The sequence below is a fragment of the Acartia tonsa genome, chromosome 7 (genome assembly GCF_053477335.1).
Source record: "Acartia tonsa isolate MP-2025a chromosome 7, ASM5347733v1, whole genome shotgun sequence".
Lineage (NCBI taxonomy): Eukaryota > Metazoa > Arthropoda > Copepoda > Calanoida > Acartiidae > Acartia > Acartia tonsa.
This window is the reverse complement of record NC_137266.1, coordinates 47,057,736-47,079,185: the sequence shown is the minus strand read 5'-3', so window position 1 is coordinate 47,079,185 and position 21,450 is coordinate 47,057,736. Positions and strand designations below refer to the sequence as shown.

At 34.1% G+C, this 21,450-nt stretch overlaps 1 protein-coding gene across 1 annotated transcript in view; it reads left to right on the top strand.

Annotated features, from left to right (window-relative positions):
* The window catches only part of LOC145323870 (putative cytochrome P450 6d4), a 101,140-nt gene that overhangs the window by 653 nt on the left and 79,037 nt on the right, over positions 1-21,450 (top strand). Inside the window, exons 3-13 of the mRNA XM_080166457.1 lie at positions 325-434; positions 1,703-1,804; positions 2,394-2,523; positions 4,168-4,241; positions 5,075-5,152; positions 6,167-6,274; positions 6,935-7,073; positions 7,461-7,560; positions 7,706-7,834; positions 8,347-8,416; positions 8,803-8,831. Coding sequence (XP_080022583.1) covers positions 325-434; positions 1,703-1,804; positions 2,394-2,523; positions 4,168-4,241; positions 5,075-5,152; positions 6,167-6,274; positions 6,935-7,073; positions 7,461-7,560; positions 7,706-7,834; positions 8,347-8,416; positions 8,803-8,831 — 1,069 coding nt within the window. The remainder of the gene's footprint in view (positions 1-324; positions 435-1,702; positions 1,805-2,393; positions 2,524-4,167; positions 4,242-5,074; positions 5,153-6,166; positions 6,275-6,934; positions 7,074-7,460; positions 7,561-7,705; positions 7,835-8,346; positions 8,417-8,802; positions 8,832-21,450) is intronic.

Below are 21,450 nucleotides of genomic sequence, written 5' to 3'. Positions count from 1 at the left end.
GCCCTTAAGGCCTCTAGGGGCGTCCCAACTAGGTGCTTTCATATCTCACCCATTGATCACAAAGCTATACAACAATTACATAAATTCATCCTTGTTACTTTTAGGAAGCTGTATTTAGTGCCTTAGAAAAATGGGGATGGACGTCACAGCATTTGGCCTACCTATTTCATTAACGTCATAGTAGAGGGAAAGAGAAAGCTATGGAGGAAATAAACCCCCCTAGAAAAGAGATGGTTTTTCCTGACGTCAATAGAACAGGTATGTCAAAAGCAGTGATATCTATCCCCATTTTGCTACGGCACTAAAAGCAGCTACTTCATTTAGGAAAAAGACTTTTTTGGAATCTATCTGCTCGGTAAGCCTGTCTTGTGCATCAACTCTGTAGATCTCATCAGAGACATCACTGTCAAGCACTTCAACAACTTTGTCAACAGGTATAGTTTTGGGTCGTCTAGGGTCGCTTAATTCTTAATGCTTAACACTTAACGTTCAGTATATTTTTTAATAGCGTAGCTACTCTATAATTCATGTTGTCTGTCTATCAGTCTGTTTTGTTTTGGGTGGGTGGGGCAGCTTCACTGGTTGTAATTGGATATATATATATATTTAGTATCAAAGCTACTTTATAATTCAACTAGCGTCTTCGCCCCTAGCCTCGAAGGGATTTGCCCCAAGAGGTGATCCAAAAAAAAATTAAGTTGAAATTCGTAAAAAAAAAACTAGGGAAATCTTCTACAAAAAAAGGACCAAGGAAATCTTCTTCCAAAAAAAATGGACCAGGGAAATCTTCTGCAAAAAAAAAATTGGTGGGGGATTTTTTGGTTTGAGGGGGGTTGCGGTGTCCCACTCCCCAAGAAAATAGCCTAAAACCACCACAGGACCAGTAGGTATATACCCTGAAGAGTAGAATCCAATCGGTTCAGTGGTTACCAAGATCCTAAGCTTCAGACGGACAGACGGGCAGACATCAATCTACTTTGTATTATAGATTTACGATTTTCTGTAAAAAATGAAAGGGAATAAATGTAAATTTCTTAGCTGCTATTCAAGATAGACTGCAGATTTTTTTATATGACAATTCCCTTTTACAAAAGAGCGTCCGGTATCCAACTCACTTTGTCTTTCAGTCTGTCTGTACTAATGCTAAAAAAGAAGTATTATCAATAAATATTTCCTGTTTAAGTCACTTGGTCCAATTGTCCATCCAGGGAAAATTTTCTTAAATATCAAATGCACAGTATTTCTTAAATTGTAGATCAAGGTCAGTCAATTTTCACTAAAATCAAGGAAAATTTTGGAATTATAGTGGAGTAGTTACCTTTTGTAATACTAAAAAAAGATTTTTATTGCCATTTATCTGAAAAGCATATTTCCTCCATAGCAATCAAACATGAAATTTTTTAACTCTGAGCACCCTAAACCTTGATGCAGTTTTTAATATCTTTGTTATGATTGAATCTATGCATTTAAGAATTGCTTCAATCTTATTCCGGATGCCAAAACTATGCAGCTAGACCTTTATTTTTTCCAATATACTAATATTCCCTTCACATAATGCCACAAAACATTAAAAAATATCAGTTTTTTTTAATCTAAGATTTTTTTGATAAGTTGTACTAAAACTGCCTCTAGATGTATATTTTATTCGTTATAAAGATTAGCGGAATCATAACAGACAAATAAAAAATCTTACTACTTTTAGAAATGATTCAAATTTGAATGGTGTACTGGAGGGTGGTGACATGGATCAGCTGTGGAAGAATCAGCTGACCAGCCTGGAGAATGATGATTGGAAAGATGTCAGGTAGCTGATTATGCTGATGTGACTGCTGATAAGAAAAAGAAAAAAAATATCCTTGTGTAAAAGTAACAGGATGTCTGTGAGTCTGTCTGTCCATACCTTAAATAAAAAAAAAATATTTAAATTAGTGGTTGCAGCACCAGTGGGACTTAATTTATTTTTGAATTACCTCTTGGGAAGACACTAGTTTATAAGAAAAGAGAAAGGGTTGGTATATTTATTTTAAAACCACATTATCTTTAAACCTTTTATTGTTCCAAACTAGAGGTGTCCAAACTTTTCAATAAATCTTCCAATGGGGTAATTCTGTTCATCATCATGTTTAATGTTTATGTACATCAATGTAACGTCCATTGTCTTATCCCTTAATATACCTGTGTGTATTGGAACTAATGTGTAGACTTTGAAAGAGAAAAATAAACTGTAAGACGACATTTTGACAGGAGCACATAGTGTGGCATTGTTTATTTTTGTTTCTCTCAGAGCATCTCCGCCATCTTAAGTTCAGTTTGCGGTGTTCTTTCACAGACATAAGATATAAGTTTTATTTTCTTAAATGTATTACGCTCCAATAAAATACCGTGTTTTTTAGGTCAACATTCAGCCCAATCTTTACAAGCGGTAAAATGAAGAGTATGTACAAGTTTATGAAGGAGATAGGATCCAGACTAACCAATGAACTGGAAATAAAAGCGCAGGCCAAAACTGACTTTGAACTCAAGGTATTTTTTTTGGTTTTCTTATATAATTAAAGTTGTATGTTCGTCTGACTGTCTGTAACGCGTTAGCGGAAATGATATTTTCTTGACTGCTATTCAAAATAGACTGTTGGGTGCTTGCTTACATGTGAAGACCGGTGCACCGAAAACCCGGGGTGAAGTCTTTGCCTTGCTGTGCTTTTTTCCTCCTTGCCGTTTTCCAGACATTAAAAAACTACCCCCCCCTTATTTTTTATTTTTGTCAAAACTAAGCGGGGGGGGGGGGTTTCGGTGCTCCAGTCTACCACATGTAAGCAAGTACCGACTGTTGTTTTTTCTCTTGAAGATACACATACCAAAGACCGTTCATCATATAACTTGGTACCCTAACCCAAAATAGTTATACACCGTCCCAGGACCTATGAGAAGCTACGCTGTAACAGATGACTATTTCAGTTCAGCAGTTAGAGAGATCCTTTGGTACAAACATACAGACAAACACACAGACAGACAGATAGACATTCTGTCTCTTTTTATATAGATTGTCTGTCTGAGGTTTATAAAAAATTACAACCCTTTCCTTTCTTTATCCTAAGTGGGAATCGAACCATTTATGATCTTCTTGTAAGCAACCCACTAGTATTTTCATGTCACAAAAGTTTTCTTTGATATCTCCGACCAATTTCCCTATTTGTTTGTATATTTCACAAAAATGGAGAAAATTTTTTTGCATATTTTCTCAAAAAGGACCAATGAAATTTAATTTTTACTTTTTCCAGTATATCCAGACATGTGACTTTAAAGGGCGAATATAGGTTGAATATAATATGGGCTTAAAATTTAGGTGCAATTCTATACTTTTAGAATATCTATGCCAAATTTTATAAATCAAAAAAAACCTTAAGTAGATATTGCAATTTTTGTGTTCACTTCAACATATAAAAAAATCAGATAACCAACAAAATTGGCTTTTTTATCTTTTATAAGACTTTTTTTTTTGACTATTTTGCTTAAGTTTGATTGACTATTACATTGGCACGCATCTTAAATGATAATTTAAATGTTTATTACTTTAGATTATATAGTATTTTATTAAATTTTTAAAAAGCGTAAAAATAATTTGCGTACAAGTGCTTCAGGAGTATTGACTAGGGTAAATAATGTGTCTTAAAGTTTATTTTCTGTACAAAGATCATTGATTAATTCTGGATGATATAGATACCCTTAAGTACGCATTTTCAACACACACACATGAACCTTACACGGCCACAAAAAAACAGGGATTTTAAATCATTCTTCCTTAAAGAAAATTTTATCAATTATTTTTTTTTACCTTTTACATTATTTGATGTTTTTTTTAAACTTTTAAATATTTTACTTTATATATTTTGTATGAAGGTAGAAAGAGGGTATATTTAACCCCTGATTAATTGGTTTCCACGTTATAACAAAAGCTTTTTAATTCAACATTGCTACGAAGCCTTGTGTGATGCTAGGGTGTTTTGAGCCCATATCATATTCAACCTATATTCGCCCTTTAAGGCTGTGGAAACCGCTTAAATGGGTATTTTCAAAACCTGGAATTTTTTAGCCTACCCATGACCAGGGCACTAAACACATCTACGCATGACAAATCTAAAATACTACTGCAATGAATCTAATATTTAGGATGTATTTGGCAAGTTCAGTTTGGATACTCTGGCAAACTGTGCCTTTGGCATTGATCCTAACTCCTTCAAGGATAGTTTTGAAAATAGACGTACTCAAGAGACATATTGACAAAAGGGCCAATAGTAGAATACTAACAGAACATTCAAGAGATCTCATTGGTTGAAACATTTTACAGATCATGGCATGTAAAGGCATGATTTTTTCATTTGGTTTGCATTATTAGTCAGCTATAAATGGTCGCATACCTCAGAATTAAGGTTTTTGTGCGTAAATTAATTTTTATAGTAATTTCTTCCCTCGTATATTGTGAAGCAGATGACAAACTCTAAAGAGATTTTGAAAATTGGACCATAAACACCAAAGATATGGGGAAAAATGTAAAAAATATATAAGAAGCCAAAAACCTGCTAAGTTTCTTATGCTCCTTAAAGATGGGAATGTGGTCACAAAGTTTCAGCCTTACGTCATTTAAAGGGGCTGAGAAAATCCCATTTCCCCCATAGCGTTACGGACAGACTGACAAGACAAATTTTATTATAGAGTAGCTTCACTACTAAAAGTTATAACATTAGTGAAAAAAATAAAAAGCAAAGAAAAACTTTATTGGATGGCAGATATTTTTTCAAGGGGTAACTTCTCTTAGTAAGGTGATAGTACTCTCCCCAAAAATATATTTTAACTTTCCCAGGACCTTTAAAGAAGAATCATATCAGTTCAGTGGTTAGCAAGATCCTTTGGTACACAAAGACAGATAGAAAGACAGACACAGATCCTGTTACTTATATATAAGGACGTATTGTAAAAAAGAAGTATAGAAAATTTAATAAAATACAGGAATATAGTTGAGGGAGCACATTTTGATGAGTCAATATTTCAGAATTAAAACTAATGTGTACATATAGGACAAGGATAACAAATTCGTGAAAGCAGCTGCTAGAGTTTTTATCATTAACTTCTTTGACAATATCAAAACTTTCTCCAGGTATTTGTATATGTTTAGTGCCCTAGGAAAATGGGGATAGATGTCACCGCTGTTGACCTACCTGTTCTATTGAAGTCATAGTAGAGGGAAAGAGAAAGGGAAGGGGGAAAGAAACCCCGTAGAAAGAGATGGGGTTGGGCAGTGATATCTATCCCCATTTTGCTAGGACACTATAGACAGCTGCAATTTATTAACATAGAGTGACCATACCAATGCACAGTGTTTCATTGTGTAATTTTAACAAATCATCAGTTGGGTTATAAATAGACATAATATTCAAATATATTCCCTGTAAAGATTAGCACATTAACATAAAACCATTTTCTGTACTACTTATCTTCAATATTATCTCTTAATCAATCCAATGATTCAGAGCTGTTAAACTCCCTCAGTCTAAAGCTAAGTATAAAAAGAAGTGGTCAACTTTCAGTTCTTATGTTTTAATTCTACACAGTACACACAATATTTATTTATGTAATAAGATATATAAGATATACAATTTAAGTTAATTAATTTTGACATCCATGATAGGTGGATTGAAAACTACCTGCGCTCTAATTGGTTGAATTATATACTACACTTAAACTTCTCCAATAAGAGCGCAGATAGTTTTTAATCCACCAACCACAGATGTCAAAATTAATTAACTTAAATTGTAATTGCGCTTTTAGATAAAGAATTGTACAAAAAGTGAATTTTATAAAAAAAAATCCTTAAAATTTGATGCAGATTTCAAATCTACCTCTAACATTAAAATTCTTTCCATCTTATATATCTTATTATATAATAATTTCTCAATATTAATCCAAAACCGATTAATATTTGGTGGATTAGAACTAGTTCCTATCCATATGAAAAAATTATGTCTAGCATTGCAATATGTCCAGTTTTCTACAAATAAAAATGTTCAATCATAAGATTAAAACCAGTTTTTTTAGCCAGTGCCTTCGGCCTTTTATGTCCATAGAAAGCTATTTATAATGAGATTTGAGAAATAACTATTTTTATTTTTAGGTTTATTCCAGGTGTAAAGAAAATTCACAAGTTTTTCAACTACAGCATTTTCAAGCCAAAGGAGACGAAATTCTTTATCCAGATCATCAGAGAAACTATTGAACACAGGCACAGTTTCAAAATTGAAAAAAAAATTCTAAGAGGATAATACCAAAAATTCCAAATACATGTTAATCATACATGAAATCAAGCCATGGGGAATCATTTACCTCCAAAAAGGGGATGGCAGCATAGTTAAGTTATCTGCTGCAAATTGAAGTCCTGTAGGGGGAAAATGGGGTGGGTTTTTCTAGCCTAGCGGTCATATTGCAAAGCCAGGTGTAGAATACAGGTAAAATTCATTCCCACTAATGTTTTTTCTTAATCCTTACTAATCTTTATGATATATACAAATGTTAAATATTTTTATGTATCAGAAATAACTCAACGAATAATGCAGCATGAATCTGTTGCAATTTAGACCCATTTGCATGTCAAGAAATTACTAAACTTAAAAAGTCATAAAGTCACAGCTCTCTATCTTACCTACAAATAAAATGACATTGAAAAAATTAGAGTAGGGGCTTTTAGAGCCCCCCCCCCCCCCCCCCCGATCTGTAAGGGTTAAAGGCAATAGTAGGGACAGAAACCCTCTAGAAAAGAGATGGATCATAGCGTATTTCCTGACATCAATAGAATAGGTAGGCCAAAAGCAGTGACATCTATCCCCATTTAGCTAGGGCATTATAGACAGGTACAAAGAGAAATTTAAACTGAAACAAAATTCAGGCGCAAAACAGGGATAAGAGTGAATGATCTCATTGACATGATGATTGATTGTATCAAGGCAGAGGGGGCTGGAGAAGAGAAAGAAGTTGACAAACTGAATGCTAATTCCAATAAAGATATTCATGCTCAGTATGAAAAGGTTAGATAGCTGTTTTAGTAAAAATCTGCGACCGTGGCTCAACATATAGCAATAGGTTCGAATCTCGGCTTAACACTGCATCATAACTAAAGAGTTTAAAATTGGTTCTTACTGGTACAATGTCAGGTGCACGACATTAATAATCAGAATAGGGGGAATGTCTTGCCCAAAAACGGGCTCATCTCATTACCATGCACAGTTAGGACATCTCAGACAAAGGAAATATCTATACCCAATCTCTTTTCTAGGGGATTTCTTTCCTCCTTCCCTTTCTCTTTCAGTCTACTATGATGCCAATAGAATAGGTAGGGCAAAAGCGGTGACATCTATCCCCATTTTGCTAGGGTGCAAAAAAATCTACATGTTAGATATGTTTATTTAATGCAGGATATGCAGTTCACTCATCATGTAAAGCAGAGACAATTTAATGAAGATATCATCGTGGCAACATCTCTTGCTCTTCTCATTGCTGGCTATGATACTACAGGTATTATATATGTTTAATAATATAAGGTCTTATTTACTCAAGCCTATCTGACCATCTCACAATATTTTACTTAAATGTAAATAATCTTGATTAAAACAAAGATTCTTTTTAAACCTACACCGTCTTTCACCCATATTTTGTCTAGGCATGGCCCTTTCCTTCCTTGGCTATGAGTTTGGTAAAAATCCTGAAGTACAACAGAAGCTCCAAGATGAGATTGATCAGGCTTTTGATGAAAATGGAGGAGAAATGCCAGACTACGCCACCATTCAAGGCAGGGTTGCCAAAATTATTTATAGTTACTGATTGGACTCAGGTAAAAGTGAATGTGATTCTGACAAACAATTCTAAGTGAAAATTTATCCACAACTTCCTCCCCTTTATTCTCCCCCCCCCCTTCTTACCCACTTCCCTTCAGTTATAGAAACAAGCTTTACGCCAACTCTACTCCAACAAAATATTTAATTTTCGGCAATTTCAAATGAAATTAATTAGCTAAATAGCAGCCCCCGATTGGACTTATTACTTATTTATTACTTTTAGGAGAAATCCGTTTCTCATCCATACAAAAAAAATATGTCTAGCATCTTATCATATCCAGTATCTTGGGGCTAAAAAAACTGGTTTTCATCTTATAATTGTAAATTTTATATCCGCGGAAATCTGTTTAAAATACGATGCAAAAAATAACTATTATGTATTAAATCTTTAGATAAGTAAGAATTAAAATAATTCAGTCTCCTATTTACATTTGTGATCTAATTTGGCAATCCTAATTCTACAAAGACCTTCCCTATCTGGACAGCTGCATTCATGAATCATTACGCTTGCACACTCCTGCTGGAAACATTTTTAGGAAAGTGCAACTTTTCAACATAACATAGCAAATTTTAATCGTATTAGGTGTTTTTTCAATTCTTCAAAAAATTACGAATAGAAGTATTATCTTAAACATTGAATGAATAAATTTTCATGCTTTTTTTGTCTCATATGTAGCTGTCTATAGTGACGGCCCTAGGAATATGGAGATGGATGTCACTAGTTTTGGCCTACCTATTCTATTGACATCGTGAAATACCCAATCTCTTTTCTAGGGGGCTTCTTTTCCCCCTTCCCTTTCCATTTCCCTCTACTATGACGTCAATATAATAGGTAGGACAAAAACTGTGACATCTATCCCCATTTTCCTAGGGGACTAAACACAGCTTGCTACCTCATCCAGAAAAGTTGCATTTTTTGCAGAGCATGTAATGCTGACTTCAAGCTTCCCGGTACAGACTATTGGGTAAGGAAGAATGACTTGCTCTCACTGTCTGCCATTGGCATCCACTATGATGAGCGCTACTATCCCAACCCTAGCCAATTCAATCCTGACAATTTCTCCAAAGAAGCCCGCCAATCACGCAGCCCCTACACTTTCCTAGGATTTGGACAAGGTCCCCGAGCTTGCATAGGCATGAGGTTTGCTCTACTGGAGGCTAAAGTTGCCATCGCAATGGTGTTGCGCAAGTTCAATTTTCTGCCCAGCAACAAGAATCCTGAGAAGCTGGAACTGGAACCGACAAGCCAGCTGGGATATATTAAGAATGGTTTATATTCTAACATTGAATTAAGAGCATAAATTATTCAAAACTAACCAATTTTTTTTTATTTTATGAAGTAGTATGAATTTTTGTCTTTAACTTAAGATTTTGATAGCTACTAAACCGATTGGGTTCTCCATTTCTGGATAGCTTCACATAAGTTCTTGTGTTGTTTTAGGGGGGGGGGGGGGGGAAGGGGGTAAAAAACAATTTCAAAATAAAAAAAATATTTCTAAGAGGATAACCCTTTTTCTTTGCTTAAAGATTACATTTACTTGGTATGCACGTAAAGCCTATGAAAATCAACAAAAGCTAAAATACAAAAGTTAACAATATCAATATTGAAGAATATTTATTTATCGCATCGTATTATAGATAGGTTTCCGTAGATATTATAATGAAAAAATTTTAGGATTCATTTTTAATATTATGATTTTTATTTTAGTGTTCGGTTCTAAGTCATACTAAAAAACATGTATAGCATCTTTTTAAGTATAATTTTCTACAAATATCAAAATGAAAATCATAAAATTTAAACCAATTTTGTTCGATCCCTCGGGACTAACATAACTAGTGGTATAATTATTTTATTTTCATATCCGCGGAGAGCATAATTGGTGGTAATGTATGGCTACCGTTTATCGGGGGGTGGAGCAACCCCATTATTCAAGTAGATTGGTTTTACAGCGGGGTGTAACTTCTGCGGAGAGGGGCACATTTTTCCAGAAGAAATATTTCTATGTGTTGGTCTTTGTCATGTCAAAGACATTGAAATTTCTATCTTAGGAATTGAACATTTTTAATAATAGGAGGAATACCTCAACTCACTAATTTCAATATTTAAACTAAAATGATCATTAAAAGGCTGGTTGTTTGTAAATCTACAACTAAAGATAGTTGTAATGCCCTACTAACTAAAAAAATAAACTAGTAGTTCTATCAAAAGTGTATTATCTTTTTACTTATTACAATAAAAGCATGCTTTTATACATGCAGAAAACATACACAGAAAAATACATTTTGCTTATTTAATAATCATCTTAGAATTTTAGTTGATGGAATATACATTTTCTTCAGGTCATTGGCTAAACTTTTAGTGAATTTTGATTGGGTGGTTCATTAAGTTGAGTGTCCAAACGTTGTTAACCACTAATTGTAATCTTCATAAGGGTTATAATTGTGTATCATCATTGTATATGTACATCAATTCAATAGCCATTTTCTTGCTCCTGATATCCATTTAGTTAGATATTATGCTATTATTTGACACTATTTTCCTTGTTTTTTCGAATCAAATTCCCTGTGTTAGAGAGAAAACTTGTAACTGTGCGGATATCAAATGACACACACCTAAAAAAAAACGGGTTACGGGCGGGGAGGGGTCAATAGAAGATTTACTAAGCTTCCAATGCTTCCAATTGTAGAAGATGCCTAAAATACACTTCAAATTTTATTGATGATTAACTAAATGAGAAAGGAGATGAATGTCTGGACCTTTGGCCCTTTTGGGGCAAACAAAACTGGGTTAAATAAAAAAAGGCGAGAGAAACAGACAAAAAGATAAATTAAAAGACTAAGAGAAAGAGAGAGAAAGAAAGAATGTGAGATATATCAATAGATAGAAAGAAGAAGAGTTGTATAAGTAGAAAGATAGAAGAAGGGAGAGAGAGAGAGAGTGAGAGAGAGAGAGAGAGAGAGAGAGAGAGAGAGAGAGAGAGAGAGAGAGAGAGAGAGAGAGAGAGAGCGAGAGAGAAAGGGAAAGAGAGAGTGACAAAGAAAGGGATAAAGAGAGAGACAGAGAGAGAGAGAGAGAGAGAGAAAGATGAAAATAAATTAAAGCTCTCATTTTTCTCCATTGTTTTTTTCTTTAACTCTAAATCAGATTATTCAAACTTGCATTTACTTAATTATACTATCTATCAGTAAATTTTTTTCTAAAGATCTATATCTGACCATATGGAAGCTTGGCTGAAAAATATATTGCTCTAAAACCAGCCGATTCAGAGCTAGATCTAAAGTATAAAAAGCAAAAGTCAAACCAGCTTTCAGTAAAGTCTATTTTAGATAAGTTTTAAAACCTGATTACATATTCATGTGTGTGCGAATGGGGCGTTTGTCCATATTTTGGTATGGAGACCGCTCTTCTATGAGTACTACTAAAACCTAATTTTAATGCAATACACATAGACATTCTCATCGTCGGTTCGCTTGTTTAGAATGCTTAACCCTCTATTCCCACAAGTATAATACGAATTTGGTTGAGCTGGTGGAAGCTCAACAAAAGACCCACGCGAAGTATTATGTTGCTTTAACCTAAGAATAAATGGTTGGTTTTGATATTCGATCAGAATTATATAAGTATATTAAGTATTAAGGAAGGAAAATGTTTTTATAAAGTGTATTTATATTACAAATGCATAAGTTAAGTATGAAAATATTTACAGGATAAGTGTTAAAATTATAAGTAGAGCAGGACAGAAATGTGCCCTAAGTCCCAAGCAGTGAATTGTGCTAAGTGTTAGAGTTCTAACATAAGGCCTGAGCTCAATTCATGCTAAGTACTAAGGGGCCTAAATTTAAACTACAATGCATGCCAAACAACTAAGTCATTACCTTTTAAAGCCAGAAAGAGAAGTTGATGGTAGGAGAGTTAATAAATAACTGAATAAATTCAAGAGGTACATGCTATAACATTAGCTCTGGACCAGGATTTTAGTGTTTGTCTGTGCAATTAAATATCTGTGTGTTAATATGTGACGTAAATCAGGCATGGTTGTAGGCATACATATTTGTACTGGTTGTTTATATGATTACATTAACTATAAACATAATATCTTTAATAAACATATACTATTAGCAAATCACATACAGATTACCATGAATAGGCTAGCGTTACCCATATATGGTGTCATATAGGTAAAGATAGGCCTATGAATGCATAAATTGATACAAATAATGCCTTGGGCCTAGCTAAAGTAATTGTGTCTTGCCCCTGAGTGCTACTAGATAATTGCGGGGCACGCGTCAATCAAACCTTCATAATATGCTCTATAAAGTGTTGACTTTATATCAAACATAGATAGATAGTTGTGGATGCGAAGCATTTCTGTAAAAGTCTCATATGTACGTTCAAAGAATTTGAAAATTGAGGATCGCATCTCCAATGGGGGTAAGTTGTAAAAAAAAGAAAAAAGAGAAAAAGAAAAAGTTTAGTAGTCCCAGTATATAGGCATATATAATAAACTATAAATGTATTCCAAGCTAAGTTAAATACGCTTTCCATTAAGAAAGTAAGCTTTGCGTATTTTCATAGCTGGGTATACAAGATGATAAACCTCCCAAATAGAATACATTCTTTTCTTGAGGGGTTTAGTTTTATCTAACATTGTCACATCAATAAATGTTTTTGCGTTGGTTGTTCTGGATAGTTCAGCTTCTTCTGATGATGAACTAGGTGGTGAAATGCTCTCTTTCGAAGTGTAGGTTGAGGTTGGGGGTGAGGTAGATATGTAGCCAAGGGCATCCACTTGTGCTACCTCGTTACCATTCTCGTCCAAGGTGATTGAGTGATTTTCCAGGTCATAGTAGAGTTGGTTGAGGTCATTGGTAGAGAGGGATAGTGTGCTGCTGGAGCTAATGTCACTATCGGTCTCCACTCTACTATCTTCTCTGGTATTCAGGGCTGTATTTAACAAGAAATTCCTGATGGTGATGGACAGGTTCTCTGAGAATCCATCGTACTCTGGTGTGGTGATAATGTTGTTGTTCTCGTCTATAGCATCAAGGTATTGACAGGAACACAACCTCAATCCGTCCAAGGTAGGGTGGTGGTAGGGCTCCAATACTCCATGATCATCTAGGTTATCTCCAGGCAGGTCCATGGTAGATCCTAAAAAGAGTTAGTGCGCGTGCTCCAACCGGTTCCTTGGGGTATCCTGGCTATGGTGATCTAAACAAAAGAAATTTTAATAATCTTTTATTAATCATTTTATCCCTGGGATATTATAGAAATTCTTTTCGTTACAGATAGACCTATAATGGATTGATTAGTTATCTCTATTTCTGTTAAATATAACTGTTTCCTGAATTTAAACAATATTTTATATAAAAATTTATAAGTACAATTAGTATTTACATATCGTATTAATTTCTTTGGTTACATTACTCGTATATATGTATAAATATAAGATTTTACTAACAATAGTTGGTAACCCTTGTTTGTATATTTTGTATATGTACATATGGTTTATACCATTGTTGGCATTAGCTGTATTTATTTTATTTTTAACACGAATAAATTTTAATCATTTTAAAGACTAATGTCTTACATTACATCGCTTGTCAAGTATACCTTTTAGACTTAATATCTACAAAATATATCGTTCGACGTCCGTAATTAAATTTTACGTAACAATAAGTTGTCAACCCTTTGTTTATGTTTGGGCGGTCAAAAGTGATAGGGGTTGGATTTGAGCGAGGTTATAAAAAGCTGGCGGCCCAGTAATTATGCTCATTTTATTAATAATTGTCTTTGCGAGCGGAGCTTGCGTTCGAGTGTTTAATTTTACCGCTAAATTCCAAGAGAATTTATATAAAAGTGATAAAATATAGTAACCCGTTTGTTTTATATGAATGTTTTTATGTTATAGATTGTTGATATGCCCATTATTGCATTCGTTAGCCTCTATTTAAGACTCAAGAATCTTATTTTCTTCGTCGATAAGGCCTTTATCACTATATTTTTGATCGACAGTGGGTTAGAAACAGTATGGGTATATCTTCAATCTATGACAATTTTGTTTTATATAATATTTGTAGTTTTGATAGGACATATCTGAATCATCAGGTAAATTGACGTACCTTGTTTTGTTTACGTTTTCGTCTGCAAAAGTTAAATTCGTTCATCGTAAGCAAAACTTATATTGATACAGATATGTTCCATCATTTTATTCGTTTTGACTTTTGATTACAGCGTCCCTTTTTATAATCAAAATTTATTGAGTCCTGACTCAAATCTTCTAAAACAATTTTACTATAGGTTTTAAAAATAAGATTTTCTTTTTACTTAATTCAATTATAATGACGCTAATTGATAGGTTATTTACGTTAGGAGTAACTCAACCATATTTATTTTAAAATGGTCGCTTACAAAAATTATATTTAGCTAGCTTTATCGAAAGTGCTTTTAAAACGTCATTGAAAATATTCAGATTTAGCTAGTACATAAGTTTTAATTGCTTGATACATCATAATGAAGATGTTTTTGATAGCTCAGCGATAGCTATTTTTAAACGTTGAATCATGTAAAATTAATTACATATTCTTTGACTTAATTGAATCTAATAAAACAAAGTTTTAATGTTTGGATAGCTTAACGATAGCTATTTTTAAGCGTTGAATCATGTAAGGTTAATTACATATTCTTTAACTAAAATAAATTTTACTTATAAATGATAAATCAAAGTTTTAATGTTTGAATAGCTTAACGATAGCTATTTTTAAGTGTTGAATTATGTAAGATTAATTACATATTCTTTAACTTAAAGTATTTTATTTTTAAATGATAAATCAAAGTTTTAATGGTTAGGAAGCTCAACCATAGTTGCTTAAAATACTAAAAGAAATATTCGTGTGTACAGTCTTTTTCATAAAATTAACTTTACTATATTGCCTTTCAGAATCACTAGTCCTCTATTTTAAATTTACATCCGCTCATAATGTATATTCCTGACAGCCTGGACGCGCATCAGAATATTAAGGAAAGATTCGAGGAATCGATGAGAGCGGCTGCGGCCACTCTTGCCAATTCCTCGCTTCTCGAAACCTCCTTAGACGACTCGAGTTCAGTGTACAGCGACGCGTCTGGGATGCCAAGCCTTGCTGACGTTGATGACTATGGGAGTACAAGTACTTTTGATACTGTAGAGTCCGAAAGGGATCAAGGGGAGATGTTTGGCAACGAGCATCTCTCACTGATGCTTAGTAGAACGATACAAATCATCTGGTCTCTCCTCAATTCGGTGATGCAGAACTCCTGCGGTGACATTGGTGACGATGTTGCCGGAAGTGATTCTGGGTCTGCCGAGTCGAGGAGAGACCAGAAGACGAGTCTGGACGCACTCAACATGGATGGCTTAATTAACATGTTGTTGGGTTTAGGCTTGTTTTCTTGTGCTCTCATAGTGGTCTTCTTCGGTGCTGTAGGGCTTGAGACTCTAACATGTTTAGACAACACCTCAGACAGCTCGCTGGCTCGCTGGATAAGAGATGTATGTACGCGCCTCCGTAATATAGGCGTCAGGACCATTGAGCTTCTTCATTGCGGTAACAGGACCAACAGGACTAGATCTGGAGTTACGTCGCCAACTGTGGAGCCGTCGGATACAGGCATGTATGAAGCCGCGTCCTCTGTGATGGATGATATTCTGTCAGATACACAGGTGAGTTTTCTTCTGTTGTATATTTCTTTTCTGTTTTGTATATTTTTTTTTTTTCTAGCCACCCGTTTTGTCTAATAAAGCATCATGATGTTGCAGGGTTGTTCTGTCCTATTCTCACTTCCTCAACGTTGACTTTCGGCTCTTCCATATATATCGCTCACCGTTGTCGTCGTTTTATGTCGCCAGAGAAATCCGCTCAGTTACCGCAATTAAATTGAGATACCAGTTAACATTTACTAAAATCTTAATTAGCAACCTAATACTATTTCCCTCTGGGAAGGTTGAGAGTTTGCTCGTGCCGCACGTTTCTCATTGGGATTTTAAATGTTAGATCAAGACTTTAATGTTTTCTTTTTGTTTTAGGCTCCCTCTGCTAATCCATCGACTCCAGCCGAAGTGAGATCCAGAGTTGGGCTGTTTGCTGTACACCGCCTGTCTGCCACTGAGGATCGAGTTACTGGAAGTAATGTGCCTGCGGGATTGGACACCCCGTCGGGAAGTCAGGGCTTCCGTCCGTTGATCTTTGATCAAACAGAGCGTCTTCATGTAAATATCCATGCTTTAATTTTTCCTATATTAATTTTCAGAAAGAGGCTGTACATTTGTACACGTATCTAGAGGTATTTGCAACTAAAATTCTTTTATTGGTAGAATATCAATCTTAAAATGTATGGTTGCATAGGCATATTCTTTTTTTTTTTTTTTTTTTTTTGAATCGTTTTAAGATTTTAACTCTATTATAAAGTGGGTCGAATCGCTACCTAATCATATAACTTTGCAGGATTTTAGGCATTCTGATTTCCTGATTTTCCTAGACTCTTTGTTGGTGTTGCGATTAAACTAATAAAATCTATTATATTTTAGGCGACCAACTCAATCAATCTGGAGGAGCATTATACAAACATGCTAAGGTTTAGCCCGCCCAGTACTGGAGGGTCTGCAGAAGGATCCAGCTATAGTTCATCTCTATGCCTTAGTCGCATTGATTCCCCATCTGCAGCAGACCTTTCAGCGGTAAGTTTGCTAAATTCGTTTAATATTATTAGTCGCCAAAATTACGTGACTTGAGGTAAAGAATTTGGTGACTTTAGCTATGCGTATATACAATAAGTTATTTTAACCATAGTGCTTATCCCTTTCCAATGGTTAGCATTATGACTTTAGCGGATTTAATAAAAATTTTCTAAAAGTATCAGGGCTGCTCAATTATCTGTATGGGTAAACATTATTATATTTCTCCCTGATTATTTGTTAAGATTTTCTGTTTTAACTAATATTTACTTCCCTATTTTAGGAAGCGGAAAATACACTTCCTCTGGTGGACGTGTTCGAGATCGATATACCATCCAGCCAGTTCGGTTCTATGGGTAGTGAGATTCGGTTCCCATTGCCAGAGAGAATTGTTGGAGGTTTAGAGCGGCTGTGTCTTACAGTTGAGACTCCCACCCCATCTCTTCCGCCAGAGACTGCCTCAGAGACGGCTAGCCTGACTTCAGTTGCGTGTTGGTCGGATAATAGCAGGGAGGAGTCCGATGCTGAAGGTGTCCCTCGGCGACGGGGTTCTGCCGGCCCTAAGCGTACGCGTTGAAGTGGCGAATGTTAGCTTGGTCATAGACATTGTAATTTTTATTAGACAAAAACTGCTCAGACACGTGTGACAAAATTCTTAATCTATGTAACTAGTCAAAATAGTGATTACTATTTAGTAAAATATTAGACGTTATGACTTTCATACTGTACAAGACCAAATAATTTACACCGTTGTTATTTTGTTATATCATTACATGTTAGCTTGTAAGGAACTTAGTATGTAAGGAAATAATGGTATAAGGTTGTATTTTCTTTTCCCCTAATTTAAAACTTCGTGTAGTCTCAATTACTTTCGTCATAGTTGAACTAAATTTCTTTTCTCAATATTATATTAACAATTTTAATTTCAGCCTTATATCACAATTTATTCATTCTTGTTAGCTTTTAAGGGTTATGTATATAGATATTTAGTCGAACTTGCGCCTCAGTACCTTTTCTCTGATCTTTCATTTATATCCATCCCTTTGCATTAATCGTGAATTTTAATTGTGCTGTGATATATATAGAGGACCTGTAAATAGCATATATTTTTTTTTTTTTGTAACCAATATCTAAGTAGACTGAAAGACTGACGTTAGACAAAGCTATTTAAATATGCTTATTCAAGTACTTGTAAGAGAGATATGTAAAGACTGTTTGTAAATTTTAGTATTTGAGCAATTAAAGTAGTATCATTGATCGGGTAATTTCATTAAGGAAGAATTGTTTAAATTATTAAGGTTTAGAGTATATATCATTCCTCTTCAAAACTATAGAACTTTACATCCCTTTAATTCTTACTACAACAGCTGTAAAACTTAAGTTTCGGGGTAAAATTTTCTTAGGCCTGTCATTAAAGCTAAATCTAAATTTTATTTCCACCAAATAGAATTTTCCTGATTCGAGTAGAGTCGTTGATAGGCTATGTGCCTATATATATATAAGTTTTTACATTTATTGCTCAATTATTTTTAATGATCTCGGAATTTTTCTTATGTGCCAGTATACAGCTTAAGTCCAAAAAAAAAATATTAACTAAATTTGTTAAAACTTGTCAGAAATGTTTCCTATTATCACAATTTTGTTTCCAAAGATTTGTTAAATGGGAGTTTATATCCTGTTTTAGAAATTGTCTTAACTTTATAATTTTCACCAAAAAAAGTATTTGTCAAAAAATTTTATACCTTTTCTAAAGATTATCTACTTTTGTTAAAATAAATATAGAGATTTTTAAGTAACATACATACTTTGTTAATTACTGGTTTAACATATGTTGTGTAAAATTACGTAGCTACTCTATAAGCGTTACTTGTTCGTTTGTCACGTTAGTAATGATAATAATTAGATAAAATTGTTACCTTTATGAAGCGTTTTAGCTTAGTTTTGAAATTTGCTTATTTTATAACGATTAAATAAGTAATATCATTACCTGCTATGTTCTTTTGGTATCATAGTTACTTATATATGCGATTTATTGTCTTGCCGTTTCTATCACTACCTTTTAGGGTAAATCCTTCAATAATAACGTAGATTTTTATAAAAACGCACAAGAGTATAAGTATGATATTGTATAGGTAAGTACGAGAGTATTATATTTTTCCGATTGGCAAAATCTTTTATATCATTGGGAATGTCTGTAAGTCTTTCCATCTGGATGCATTAGAAGTCAAGTCATAGGAATCAAGTTAACTTGTATATTTATCTGACTATTCTGTTTGAGTTTCTAGGTCGATAACTAGCGGTAGTTGCGGCAGGGTGACCTCTCCTGCCGTAGATTACCGTTAGGTTATGATGATGTGCATCTGGTCGTTGAGGGATAAGCGTTCTACCGCGTATACGCAAACTCCTCTGAAATACTCTTAATATTCTTTTCAAGAGTCTGACTAGGAATGTAGTGATCCTGTCTAATATTATGACCATGATAATTGTTATCGACACGTATATAGCTATTTCTTCTATATGAGCGAAGATAGTTCTAATGGTCAATGGTTCTTTAGGTTTAGGTGGGCACAGTGATTCTGACGCAAATGGTAAAGTTCGTGCCGTGGTCTGTCGGTCATAGCCTAGTGCGAATTGTGTGATCGTATCTCCCAATGTGAGATTATATGATCCTCCTGTTATAATAAAAGGAGTGGATGTAATAGTTATTGATGCATTCTCTAAACTGCGATTAGTATTCTCACTCAAGCTAGTAAAGACAATTCCATCTTGCACATAAGCGTAGGGATAAGTCTGTTTCGCCAAAGGGCAGTGCTTGGTTATCAATGTTTCATTAACGCTAAGTAGTCCCTTAAGGCACTGGTCAGCTTCAACCGGTAGATAAGCGTTATAGTAAGATTGTCTGTATACTCTTTTGGTTTTATCCAAGTAATAAATGGAATCGATATAGCATTCATCAAAAGGAATTGGTGCGTATCTGTAGATTTTTATTGGCTCAGAACTTAATTCCATGGATAGGATAGTGGTGAATGATGTTGTACCACCACTTAAACGGCTTTGGACTTCCAATCCAAGATTATGAGTATAGTCCAAGTTAAGCTCTTGCCTTACAAAAGTTTTAATAGAGTCTGTGATATCCGTCATTGCAAGATCTTGAATTAGAGTAAGTCTGAAGTTTAAGTCTGCTTTAAGCTCTTCTAAGTTCGTGATGGCTAAGTTGCTCAAGCTATCAACATAAGAGTATTCTGCTGTTTGCACAAAGTTAGCTGCTTTGGCATGAAGAGTTATACCACTTACAATTTGTGGTACTATCTCCGCAAGCAATAACTGTGTAAAATCAAACTTATCATGATCTAGCTTATAAGAAAGTTTATTTACGTTATTAGTCACTTCAATGCGGTTAGAACTTATTAAGGGAGTTACTGTTTCAATAGCTTCCTTGATTTTGCGGATAAGTTTTATTACTTCAATAAGCAAGTCCTTAATCTTTTTGGTATATAACTTGCCTATAAGTTTAGTTTGTGCTGAAGTGAATGTGCGTCCATCGTAGCTAATGTCTAATTGAGTCTTCAGGCCATCATAGATTGCTATTTCAGGCGCTGTATTGCCTACAGATATATCAACTTGAATGGATTGAATTGCTACAGCTGTGTAGCCTATATACTCTCCACTTTGATAGTGAGTGGGTATCAAGTCTGTCATGGTGTTTGCTGTTGTACTATAGTAGTACGTACTTAGTATTATTAATATTATCTTAGGATACATTGTTAAACAGTTAAGTTTATTTAATAAATGCTTATATCCACAATCAAAAGTTACTTTTCTGACTGATACACTTACACTAATAGATAAGGTCTTCACTGCTTGGAGTTCTATGATAAACTAACTTATTTTTCCAAAATCTATTTATTATCCCACTTTCGCTACTGCTAGATCCTGAGTGGGCGTTTCCGGTTTCTAACTATAATTAAAGTTTTGACATATTTTTTTTGTATGTAGATTGGTTATAGGCTTAATAACTAATCAAGTTCATCTCAATTCAAGGCATATATATATAGGTTGTCTAATAATATTGTTATGCTTGTGTGATTTACATAGTTTGTATTAGATATTTTAACTTTTAACTCAATTTTGTATATATTGGGTTACGCAGTGACATGCGTATATTTGTACAGTTTGTATTACTCGTTTGACTCTGTTTAGACTATACAGATTCAAAACTTATACATATACAATTTTCCTTTTATATATTTTTGTGTATAAATATTTTTGAAGGGATCGACTTATTTAGTCGACATGTATTGTATATGGTTGGTCTCCCCCTGTCAAGAGAGAAGACGTAAATTTTACCACTGGATATATAACCTTGAGTGGGAAAATTCTACATAAATTATGATATCTCTGTTATCAGATTAGAATAACATACTATTATATTGTTCCCGAGTTTACAGGGTAAACGGAAATGCAAGTAATTGTTATTGGAATGGATTTATATCTCTTGAAATTTGATATTATAATTTATGTTCAATGTTTTATAGATATGAATTCTGTACGTGTCCAGAATTATAGGTTTTGTATTAATTAAATTTGCATTTTGTTATAATGGTAATCATTCTGTGCTTATTTGTGCATAAAGAGATGACTGTGCACATATTTCTGGTCGCAGATTTTGCTTTGGCCAGAATTATAAGCGGAAATGTATCGTTTAGTTAATTATCTTTTAGTCCATGACTTTATTGTAAGACTTTATAATTACTCTTTTGTATCCTCTATGGAAGTGTCAAAATATTAGTCAATTGGTTTGGAACTCTTTGATTTTGAAAGGGTATTTAACTTGTCTGTATTTATATCAGATCTCC